This window comes from Sphaeramia orbicularis, chromosome 13 (genome assembly GCF_902148855.1).
Source record: "Sphaeramia orbicularis chromosome 13, fSphaOr1.1, whole genome shotgun sequence".
Taxonomy (NCBI): domain Eukaryota; kingdom Metazoa; phylum Chordata; class Actinopteri; order Kurtiformes; family Apogonidae; genus Sphaeramia; species Sphaeramia orbicularis.
In genome coordinates this window covers 44,528,149-44,540,777 of record NC_043969.1, presented here as the reverse complement: position 1 = coordinate 44,540,777, position 12,629 = coordinate 44,528,149, and the positions used below count along the sequence as shown (strand labels likewise).

General features: G+C 35.8%; 1 protein-coding gene across 1 annotated transcript in view; it reads right to left on the bottom strand.

The window, feature by feature from the left end:
- LOC115432226 (cytochrome P450 2G1-like) overlaps window positions 1-12,277 on the bottom strand; it is an 18,723-nt gene extending 6,446 nt beyond the window's left edge. Inside the window, exons 1-5 of the mRNA XM_030153106.1 lie at window positions 12,067-12,277; window positions 8,285-8,447; window positions 3,906-4,055; window positions 2,958-3,118; window positions 139-315 (exon numbers count right to left, since the gene is read on the bottom strand). Of these exons, the coding sequence (XP_030008966.1) occupies window positions 139-315; window positions 2,958-3,118; window positions 3,906-4,055; window positions 8,285-8,447; window positions 12,067-12,237 (822 nt within the window). The 5' untranslated portion in view covers window positions 12,238-12,277. The remainder of the gene's footprint in view (window positions 1-138; window positions 316-2,957; window positions 3,119-3,905; window positions 4,056-8,284; window positions 8,448-12,066) is intronic.
- Between the last annotated feature and the right edge of the window lie 352 nt (window positions 12,278-12,629).

The window sequence follows — 12,629 nt, the reverse complement described above, 5'->3', positions numbered from 1 at the left end:
ATGGATGTTTTTTTTTTGTTTTGTTTTGTTTTTTTTTACAGCCTTGAAGGTTCTACAGTTCTGAATCTTGACATTTGTATCTGAACAGTTGTCAGTATTAAAGGCAGTGGGCAGTGATATATTTGTGTTTCGTCATACTTGGTGCATTCTGATGAGGAAGCAGTCGATGTAGTCTCGGGGGGAGCTCATATCCAGCGTATCTTCATGCTCCTGGATCTTCTGCCTTGTAAAACTTTTCACCTCTTCAACTCTGGTAAACATTTTGTGGTGATGACCAGGCAGGTACTCCATCAGCCGAGGGAAGATGTTATATAACTGAACAGAGAGGTGGGAGTCACGTGGATAAATGAATGTAAGATGTAGGATGAATGTAGGGAAATGGTTGTAATGATTATATAAATGAATGTATAAATATACCTATGTATTGGTATATCCTCCTGAGACCCAGGAAAGTACACGTTTTGGCTTTTTTTTTTTTTTTTTTTTACATTAAATAAATGCCTTTATTGGAAAAAGCACGATGCAACAGTTTTTTCAGATGCATTTTTAAAATTTTTATGGAACGTCCTTTGTAGTGGACAATATTTTGATTCTTGGTTTGTTTTTTGTTTTTTTCAGATTTTTATTTAGAAATTTTGAGAAGATTTCAGCATACGTTGAAATTACATTGTGGTCACGTAACAAGTATGTGACCAATGACCAATCTTTCCATTCTCAACATTTCAGTTTTTCTTTTTTTTGTTGTTGTTAATAATAAACAAAACAATTGAACAGTGAACAATGGATGCATTGTTACATAAAGAAAACACATGAAAGACCAAGAGACTTTGACCTCCTCTCTCGAAATAAATAAATGAATAAAGTAGAATTAATTAACCCTTTCATGCATGAGTTATGAGAACCTTAGTTGAGGTGTTTTGTTTTTTGTTTGTTTGTTTGTTTTTTGAGTGTTTTTATTACTCCATAGACATGAAAAAAAACAATGAGATTGAGGGTTTTTTTTCATAGATTTACAAAAATGTCCACTCAGCTACACCATGAATTTTATTCTTGAAGCAAAGAAACATGTATTTAAAACCCAATATCATAAAGCAATATGAAAACAATGAAATGAAACCATGTTTAATGCACCTAATCTGATGTTTTCTCACATTTTAACATATTCTAATACTAGTTATTACTCACTTCATGGAGATAATATGCAAAAAATAACAATTAACAATTGATTTCCACTCAAGAACCAATCAAGAACAACAAAGTTACAGTAATGGTATGAATTGCAGTTTATAAAATGATGCATAAGCATCCACTGTGTTGGTTGATATGGAACTAAAACAACTAAACCCATGAATATACAAGAGAACAGCTGTAGAATAACTGTCCACTGTAGTGACCACTATGCATGAAAGGGTTAAATAAACAAAAAACAAGACAATTCCAGATACATTGTCGTTGTCATTTCTTGTACATTTAGGGTTTTTGGTAAGTGTAAACAAAACATATCCACTTTGATCATAGATTTGAAAATTTGTTCATTTGTAACCGAAGGGAGAAGGTTAGTCTTTCCATCTGGTAAATTTCATTCACAATATCTACCCATTTTTCCAGATTAGGTGGTTCAGGTTGGAGCCAGTGCCTGGTCACAGCCGTTTTGCCAGCAGTGATTAAAATTCTATTCAAGTAGGCATTGTTCACCAAAATTTCAGTTTTTCCCATAATTAAGGTGGCAAATTCAAAAGGTAAAGTGACATTAAGTATATATTCTAGATTTTTGTGTATATCCTTCCAAAATTGTTTTATTTTTGGGCAGTCCCAGAATATGTGCCAGTGATTGGCATCTTGGCTTCCACACTGTCTCCAGCACTTAAGCTCCTCCCCACTACAGTGGCCTTTTTGTTCAGGAGTAATGAAAAACCTAATCAAGCTGATTCTTGTTTTGTTTTTGTTTTTTCCAATAAAGCTAAGAAACCCCTGTCCCCTACAGAGGACAAAAATGCATTGCTGGGTCTCAGGAGGATATCAATTAGTTTGGATTTAATATAACTTTTCTTAATTTCTTCCAAGAAAAAGCACAGATTTGGTATTCATTAGACATATTTTAAGTCATTAGTTTTTCTGCTGTTGACATACATGTTACTTCCTGTCGGCTGGTTCTGGTGTTTTGTTCGTCTACAACAGGGATGCCAAACATATGATCCATGGGCCACAAAAGGCCTGCCAAAGTTACCAATCAGGCCCGTTGGATGAATTTCCAAAGTGTAAAAATGACACTGACGATATTAACAGTCAAGGAAGCCAAAGTCATTATACTTCCAAATTCCAAACTCCAAAATTTTAACAGTATTATGTCTGTTACGAAATGTCTTGTGCCTTTGTAGATCAAGTATAATCTGTAATGCAGATGTATAAATGATAAATTGAGGCATAGTATTGTCAAAATTCCACTTATTTTTCTTTGGAAATTTCAGGTTTTTCAGGTTACTCATTTTTTTTGTGATAGGACAGTTTATAAATGTAAGCATTTTCATAACTTATATTACGTTTTTGCACGTAAACAAATAGAACTAGAAAAGCACTCGGAGAGCTCAGACCTCCACCAAGGCATTTCATCAAAATCCGTCCATAACTTTTTGAGTTATCTTGCTAACAGACAAACAGACAAACAAACCCCTATGAAAACATAACCTTCTTGGTGGAGATAAAAATTTCTAGTGGCCTCATGAGATCAAATTGGGCTGTATGTAGACCCTGAACTAAAATGAGTTGGACACCTCTGCTCCACTCCCACAGTCTCATCCAACCAAAAGCCAAACTTCAAACACCAGTCCACAAACCACTGCTAAACATCACAGACGCATCATGCACTTCTTCATGTGCTCTGGTCTCTACATAGAAGACCAGTGAAGGGTCTGTCATGGTTTAAAGCATCAACTTGAACTTCTATCTTTTCTTCTTACCTGACCCGAAGGACTGCTTCCGAATCTCAGTGCTTCTGAGATGATCTGCAATAGGCGGAGGAAGTGCTCGTCATCGTAACTGAAGCGTTGACCGAACACTAAGCAGCAGATGACATTGGACACGGTGCAGCTCATGAAGTAGGTGGGATCAAAAGGTGAAGCTGGAAAAAGGAGGCAGGGATCACAAATTTACAAATACAACTCATGTTCGTACAATTAGTTCTTATTTATGGCCCTGTTTAAACTTTAACTTTTCTTTTGTCTAAATTTTCTCAAAGGAACCTAAATTCTGTCGATGTGGATGTTTTTTGGTGAACGTTCTTTACCTTGACGTTGTTAAAACTGGGAAAACCCATCAAGGGACAGTGGCATGTATTCAATAAGTGGGTGTTTTTATCATCTTGCAGGGGCTGAAGTAAAAACTTTTTATGCTCAGGCAAAAAAGTCTGAACAACAATGAGCTATCCCTCCATTTCTTCATATTTCACCATTACCCACAGCTCATGGCCATGGATGAGGGTGAAGAACATTCGTCGACCGGTAAAACCCTCTTCACTGTAGATCAGTGCCGACGCTGCCCCAATTCATGTGTCAACTTCCTGCTCCATTATTCCTTCACTACCCAGAGATTCCATACCACAGCTGAGAACCATGACTTCAGACTTGGAGGTACTAATTCTCATTCCACCACTTCACATTCAGCTGCAAAGGTGAGCTGGATGTCACGGTTCAATGAGGCGAACAGGACCATGTCATCCACAAAAAACAATTAGACTTGAATTCACCCTACAACCAAAACTGGACTTAAACATACCAACCTGTGCAGCCCAACCTCTTAAAATACCTCAAATATGTGATTAGATTCCCCATAAGTCCTACTGGCTAAACCCTTCAGGACCTCTCTTAAGGTTAATGCAAAGTAAGGTTCTGGTTTTCAGTCATACACACCTTTTGTACCATCAATGCGAGCCACCAGGTGTTTACTCTCCTCTTGGATCCACTGTTCCATCCTTTTGCGTCCCATCCCAAAGTCTTTCAGTGTTGTCAACGTAAAATGTCGCAACTGCCTCCATCGCTCTCCGTTACTGATCACCAACCCTGCATACGTGAAGTTAAAAGCTCTGTCAGTTAACCCTTTCATGCATAGTGGTCACTACAGTGGACAGCTATTCTTCAGCTGTTCTCTTGTATATTCATGAATTTTGTTGTTTTGTTTTTTTGCACATATCTTTATTAAAGTTTTAACACATTACATATCTTTTCTGACATGAATGAATGAATGAATGAATGTTTATTTCAGTTAAATACAAAATACAAAACACATACATATTAAAAAAAAACAACAAAACAAAACACCTACATATTAAAAAAACAAACAAACATAAAATTAACACATTTTGTAACTGAAAAAAGGAAGAAGCTGAAGCCGGAGGCTTATTTCTGCTTCTCCTATTTACATCCTTAGTCCATGTCCACACCTTAAGTTGCAGAAGATAAATACTTAAGCTTAAATTATACTACATTCAGTGTAATAAGTTATTTTGTAATCATATTACTTTCATAGCCCTTCATAATTTGACAAATTAAATTCTTTTTGAAACTCAACAGTGAGCTACACAATTTCACTTCATCCTTCAATTTGTTCCATAGCTTGACACCAATAACTGAAACACTGTGATATTTAACGTTTGTTCTTACTTTACATTTTTCAAACACAAACATCCCTCTTAAATTATAATGTCCTTCTCTTAACTTAAAAATTTTCTGAATACAAAAAGGAAGGTGTTTACTTTTAATGCGAAACATAAATTCCATTGTTTTTAAATATGCAATGTCAAGAAATTTTAGTAAACCAGATTCTACAAAAAGTGGATTACTTGATTGGAGATAACCAGCTTTGTTTATGACTCTAATAGCTTTTTTTTGGAGTTTAATTATTGGGTCTAAATTAGTCTTATACACGTTGCCCCATATTTCCACACAGTATGACATATATGGCATTACAAGTGAACAATACAACATATGCAAACATTTTTTGCTTAACAAGTCTCGAGTTTTATAAAGAATCGCAACAGCTTTGGACGTTTTGTGTTTGATATATTCTATCATGACATGAATTGGTAACATTGTGTAGATCTCCCCTGAGCGTAATAGTTACAGTTTTCAGTAAATACATGTTTCTTCACTTCAAAAATTAAACGCATAGTGTCCAGTTGAGTGGACATTTTTGCAACTCCATGAAAAATAGGTTCATGAGAATTTTTATTATTATTATAATTACTTTTTTGTATTCAAATGTATTTTTTAACTTTTTTTTTTCATAAGAAATTTTTCAATCATATTGTTTTTTTCATGATTAAGGAGAAATGAAAACACTCAGGGAAAAAATCTTGATTAAGGTTCTCATAATTTGTGTGTGAATGGGTTAAAGGAGACAAATTACAGGGTTCCCGCGGGGTCTTGAAAAGTCTTAAAAGTCTTGAATTTGCAAATTTGTATTTAATACCTTAAAAATGCCTTTCAAAGTTATTCAGTTTGATATGGTAGGACTTATGTTGCCACAAACCTGTTCGCTGGATTCAGATTCAGATTCAGAAAACTTTATTTATCCCACACGGACAATTCATTTGCAGCTTAACACAGACATCAGCCCACATCCAAAGTGCAATGTGACAAACATAAATAAATAAATCGGTGCACAAGTGCAAGATCATTGAAAGCAACTACGAATAATGCATTTAAATAATCAGCAATAAATAATCAATAAATACCAATGCAGACTAAAAGACCCTATTGGTTCTGCTAACATAAAAAACAAACAAAAAAACCCCAATTGTGTTTAAATATGTCTGTTAAATATCCAAACTGCAAAGAAAGTAACGTTAGTCAGCTCAGTTCCACCCTTTCCAACCCGACAGTTTATATTGAAATTAGGAACCACCCCGATAGCAAATATTTTGGCAGTATTATGGCATACATTTGGCATTTTTGGCTTTCTTTTGGCATTATGAAAACCTTTAGGCTTAACTGTGGTATGATTCAGGTTATCCATAATAGATATGGAGGCACTAGCAATATATGGCTGAGTTCTGGCATATGTGTGGTTAACCAAAAGACTGGGCAAACAGCGGGATCAAGTATAGGGATGGTATGGCATGTTTATGGCAAGACAGAAGATTGACTAAAGAGCGGCAACATCTTATTCCATGTATGGATGTGTTTTGGTTGTGTTTTGGCATATTTCTGTAAAGCCAAAACCCTGCACAAAGAGCAGGAATTTCTACCCAGAAGAAAACTCCACTTCATTTTAAAAGCATGATCAACACAAATTTGGGGTGAATTCTGGCCTCCTTTTGGCCTCTTTTTGGGTCTGTTTTGGCTACTTTTTGGCTGGATTATGGGGATTTGGGGCTTTTCTGGGACAATTATGGCTATATTTTGGAAGTCCGCAATTAGTTTTGGGTGAATTTTGGCTTCCTTCTGGTTTGATTTTGACTTGCCTACTTTGGGCCATTTAGGGCCCATACATCCACCCAGAACTTTGCCAAAACGGCATGCCAGTTTTGGGCCAGATTTAAGCCATAATGATTTTGCCAACTGGGCAATCATTGCTATCTTTGCAGAACATTCAGCACACACGAACACATGTGTAGCCGTTAGTCACGTGCACAGAGCTAACTTTGGGAACTTTAAGGGATGGCTAGCAAGCAAAAAGTTAGTATGAGTGAGTGTACATTTAATAACGCCTGGTTAGAGAAAAGATCATTCTCCACCTGGTTGACACAAGTGGAGGGAACAGGTTTGAAGTTGGCTGCACCTTATGCAAGAAATCAACGATGGGAATCAAGGCATTGGAGTGAATAAACACATTTTCCTAAATTCTAGGAGTCATGAATTTTTGGCAGTATGGCCGTGAAATAGGCTGTGAAATGGGTATTAAATTCTAAGTGTTTTAAAAAGGTCATAAAAAGTGTTAAGTTTAACTTGTAGAAACCTGTAGGAACCCTGCCATTAGCTGTGGCCAGGTGTTCAGTGTGTTCTATGTAGTACTGATATTTCACTCTCACCAGCACGGGAAAGTCTGGTACCAGAACATACTTAGTCCGACCAAAACCACCAACACTATGTAACTACAGGCTGAATAAAGTTTAAAGCTCATTGTTTTCACACATCTGTATTATGGTATCATCAAGTTTTCTTCTTCAAACTAAAACTCAGATATTTGTTTCAACAGTTGCTCAAAATAACACTGTCTTATAATCTTGATGTGCTACATCAGCTGATAGTTAGCATTATAGCTCTGTTATCTTAGCTCTGTTAGCTTAGCTCTGTTTTAGACTGAAAACCCAGGTAGCAAAATCATTGTGGCTTAAATCTGGCCCAAAACTGGCATGCCATTTGGCAAAGTTCGGGGCGGATGTATGGCCCAAAATAGGCAAGCCAAAATCAAACCAGAAGGAAGCCAAAATTCACCCAAAACTAATTGCGGACTTCCAAAATATAGCCATAATTGTCCCAGAAAAGCCCCAAATCCCCATAATCCAGCCAAAAAGTAGCCAAAACTGACCCAAAGAGAGGCCAAAAGGAGGCCAAAATTCACCCAAAATTTGTGTTGATCATGCTTTTAAAATGAAGTTTTTTTTGGGGTAGAAATTCCCGCTCTTTGCGCAGTGTTTTGGCTTTGCCAAAACACAACCAAAACACATCCATATATGGAATAAGATGTTGCCGCCCTTTAGTCAATCTTCTGTCTTGCCATAAACATGCCATACCATCCCTATACTTGACCCCGCTCTTTACCCAGTCTTTTGGTAAACCACACATATGCCAGAACTCAGCCATATATTGCTAGTGCCTCCATATCTATTATGGATAACCTGAATCATACCACAGTTAAGCTTAAATGTTTTCATAATGCCAAAAGACAGCCAAAAATATCAAATGTATGCCATAATACTGCCAAAATATTTGCTCTCTGGGAACAGTCACAGTAAAACCACTAATGACGTCTGTTTTCTGTACAGTTTATCTCGTCAGTAGCTGAACTAAAGATCTGTTTGGAATCCAACAAACAAGGTCCGAACTGTCACAGTTTAGTCTGAACCGTGGATCAACAAATGGGAACTTAGCAACAATAATAACATCCCATAATAACTTCATACCTTCATAAGCATCTTTGGCAGAACTTCACAGCTCTTCATTCTAACCCCTCTAATGATAAATTAATGTAATTTGCAATATTTCAAATTAGAAATATTACATATAACTCCTCATAGGACAAAAAAATGTTTCTGAAATAAATATTCTGTTATAGTATTATTATTTACCATAACCCTTGGTAACTTTCATAAGAAAGGGAACAGGTCCTCTTCCATAAAAGTCATCTCCTTGGTCCACCAGAGCCTCTTTCACTGCTTCGTATCCGATCAGAGCCACGACCCGCTGAGGGCCCAGGTACACTGTGACCACGGGGCCATAGCATTCAGCGAACTGGAGGTTAAACAGAGGAAAATACATGTGTAATGTTCAGGCACATATCTGTTATATCACCAGTTAAAACAGGACGACACACACGGTATAACCACTGATGCATTTTTATCCAAACGCTGAATTTATTGGTTTTCTCTAGACTCAGGAAATTAGACAGTCCACCTTATAATGGGTGGTTTTGGGGGAGGGGGGGCAGCAGCAACATTTATGAGTAATTTCTTGTCACTTATTTTTCCACACATAGGTTCATCAATATGTATTTTTAGACAGAGAGGAGATCTATCATGTAAAAGAATTCAAGATTCAAGAAGTTTATTATCATACACAGCAGAACTGAGTAATGAAATTCTAACTTGGCGAGTTCCGTTCACATGACTGATGTAAACAACTAAACTAAACTAAAAAGAAATAAAGGAAATAAACTGTACAATTAAAACAATTTAAACTAAACTAAAACAAAATAAAGGAAATCAGCTGTACACTAAGCAAGGAGAAATAAATCTGTAAAATAAAAATAAACAAGTACTCTGTGCGAAGAGTAAGTGTATAAAGGTGCAAAATCCACCAAGTTCTTAAAATTAGTTATATTTAATGTATACAAATTATACAAATTATCAACATAATTTAATAAATTTGATACATCTAGAATAATTTAATACATTTATCTATATTTAATACATTTGTACATTTTTGCCATTTTTCAAAATCTGATCTTTAGCTTCTCTTTCCTCTATTATTATTTTTTTTAATGTAAAAGTATTTATTTTTATTGAACATTTCATTTGTTTTACTCTATTTTAAGTGTATTCTTCACTTATGACACCTGTTTTTGTCATGCATCCTTGTTAATAAGACTTTATATCTGTACATTAAAGGTTACCTTTCAGTGATCTGCACAATATACATAAAAAATGAGATGATGATGTTAAAAATATATCATGATAACAATATGTTGTGACTGTTTCTGATGTAGATTTGGTTGTTCATTCTGGCGTCATGGAGCTGTACGTCTAAAGGAGAAATACATTTGAGCCTTTGATGCTGAGTTACTTTAACTTCTTTCATTAATGAGGCACCGGTAAGGGTTCAGAAGGAGCTGAATTCATTTATTTAACACAAATATAATGATTAGTTTCCATATTCAGTGGTTTACCAGCAGTAGATCATGGTTTTAAGTGGCTTTAATACTGTTTAATCTCCTGGTTTGTTTACAGCCGTGCATCACTTTATTTCTTGCTCAACTGTGTTTTAACATAAATCATCACTTTATTTTCCTTTTCTTGAACTAAACAGAACAGACAAAGGACTGACAAACAAATTATTCTCTTATTCTCTATCAGTGGAATCCATAAAGATCCACTTTGGCCGGTGCAGTGGGTACTAACGTTAGCATAGCACCAACTTTTTTCTCCTTCAGTTAAGACTGTAGCTTTATTCATATCTTCATCCTCTTCCTCCGTTCTTTATCGTCACATGTAAAGTATTACAACGACAACTAGACATGTTTTATGGCCTCAGATACAGTACTACAGCAGATTGAATACAGGAAAAAGGAGGTGATTTAACATCTGGATTAGACATATGTTGTGTATTTGTTTGAATGGTCACAGAACACATTTATGTGTTTAAATAAAAATGCAGAAGGTTGTTAAATATTTTGTATGTGCAAACCACATTGTATCTGCTTGTATAATTTCCTGCCAAACCATAAAACATGGTTTGGCAGGAAATAACCTTCACACAGCTGTCTTTCTTATTGAAGTTTTACCTGTTTTAATATCGATGCAGGTGTCACATTAATGGATGTTATTCCAAATTTGCAAACACAATCACTTTACAACATATAAATATAATTGTAGTTGAAAGTGTTTGTGCATTGGTATAAAATAATTCACATGATATTTACCTCCTCTGACCACTTTTGTTTTATTAAGTGAGCAGTACATAACGAAACATGTGAAAGACATGACAACAAATAAGATGAAACAAAAACAGATGCTAATTACATATTCAACATAATACATTGGTGAGAGAGAGAGCGAAAGAGAGAGAGAGAGAGAGGGTGAGAGAGAGACAGAGTGATAGAGAGAGACAGACGGACAAGTTGGTAATAATAATAAATGATAGATCTGACAGAAGAAGAGTGGATAAGAGTCTGGGAATATCAATGGAAGTGTAGTAGTTCACAGAGTTGGAAAGAGTTTGGCTGGAAAAGCTTGATTAGATATTTCATTACACCACATCAAAAGTCCCACTATAGAGATAACTCCCCAATTTGCTGGAGAAAATGTGGTAATACAAATGTAAATCATTATCATCTCTTCTGGAATTGTTCAGTTATCAAAAATTACTGGAAGGAAATACATAAGGAAACACAAGAAATTATCAGGAGCCACTTCTCCTTTGAATGAAAATCTTTATTTTTTGGACTTATACCAGAAGGATGGCCAAAGAGAGACAAATATTTATTTAATATCCTGCTAATAGCGGCCAAAAAAGCCATCACAAGAAAATGGCTTTCATTAGAAAGCCCAACGCTGAGCATGTGGATGGACATTACAGTGGACATATATAAGATGGAGAGACTTACTGCAGAGGTGAAGGTGAATAAGAAGGACTTGTTTGTTACACGCTGGAAGAAATGGATGGAATACATCATGCCACACAGACCGGACTTTGATGCTTTTATTTTTGTATAGAAGATTAGATGTAGTAAATGCAATGACTGCAATTCACTCCCTACTTGTTAATGCTCTTTTTGTTTGTTTCATTGTTAAAAAAAAAGGGACATTCAGACTAATATACTGTTGATGACATTTAAAATGAATATCTTTGTCAAAATTGATGCAGAATGTCAATAAAAAAAGTGAATTAAAAAAAAAAAGATAATAAAAAAGAAAGAAAAAAATCATTAGCATTAACAACAGTGGTAATAATAGTGATAACATTAGCATAATAAATCAGAATGAGCAAAAATGCATAACTAAATAACCAATAATACTAAGAAAAACTAATAATTACTGGATAAAGGGTATTGATAGAAAATGATAATAATGTTATGGTTGTACAGGGGGTGCCTCTTACGGAGGCAAAATGGTCATTGGTTTTCAGGCAAATTGCTGTGTAAAGAAAGAAAGAGAGAAAAAAAAAAGAATTAACGTAATAAAAAAAGACAGAATGATTTAATAAGTAAATAAATAAAAAGGGGGGTGGCTTAGGAAATCAATAATAATAATAATAATAATGGTTTTTAAATGAGGGTGAACTCTTACCACTTTTTAAGGTGCGCACTTTTTTAACCTTTTACAGAAATGCAGAAAGGCAGATCTATTTTACTTTGTAGTTCCAGGTTATTTTCTATCAGTTTGGCTTCAGAGACGACTTTAAAACTTTTTTTCTACTGCAAACAGAGCTTTTTTCATTCAGTTTAACAGTAGAGTCTTTAGAATAAATAGAGATAACTTCAAAAAGTTGCATTTTGTATCAAACAAATAATCATAAGACACTTAACCTCACTCTACAGATAAAACAAACAGAAGAACAATCACAGTAACAGGTCAGTGCTTGTAGTCAATAACATGCAGACTGGTAGACCTGGTCCGGACTCCTCCAGTCTTACCTTGAGCAGAGTTTTGTAGGGGGCTTTGGAGTCCAGCTGGAGCAGGTTACCTACAACAGGAAGTGCAGAGGGTCCTGGAGGTAAACACTTCTGTCCACGATTTTTCAGAAGAAGCAGCCACAGTAAAACAAAGATTAACGCAACTAAAACCGCCGTGTCGAAGAATGCCATGGTGACACACTGAGGCTAATGTCCCACTCTGTCTCCTGAACCTGAAGTAGTCATAGAGCCGTGGCTGCTCTGTGATTGGTCAACCTTTAGCCTGAATTTTAACCTGATTTTATCTCCAGTCAACAGGATTATGTAAGAGCCCCAAGCCCGGACCTGTTAGTGTGTTTTCATTCTGACGGCTGTTGTGGGACAGAGTGCATGCAGCCAAACAAGGAAAGTAAGTCACCTTTAACTCTGGACAAAGTTTACCTCAGTACTCTGAAAACCACTGCAGTTAACTCAACTGAACTCAGAGACCGGCTGGGATCAGTCGCAGATCCAGATCCAGGTCTAACCCACTTTGCACAGCATTTTTCTCCTTTACCCCACTTTGTCCCACATACTGACACAGT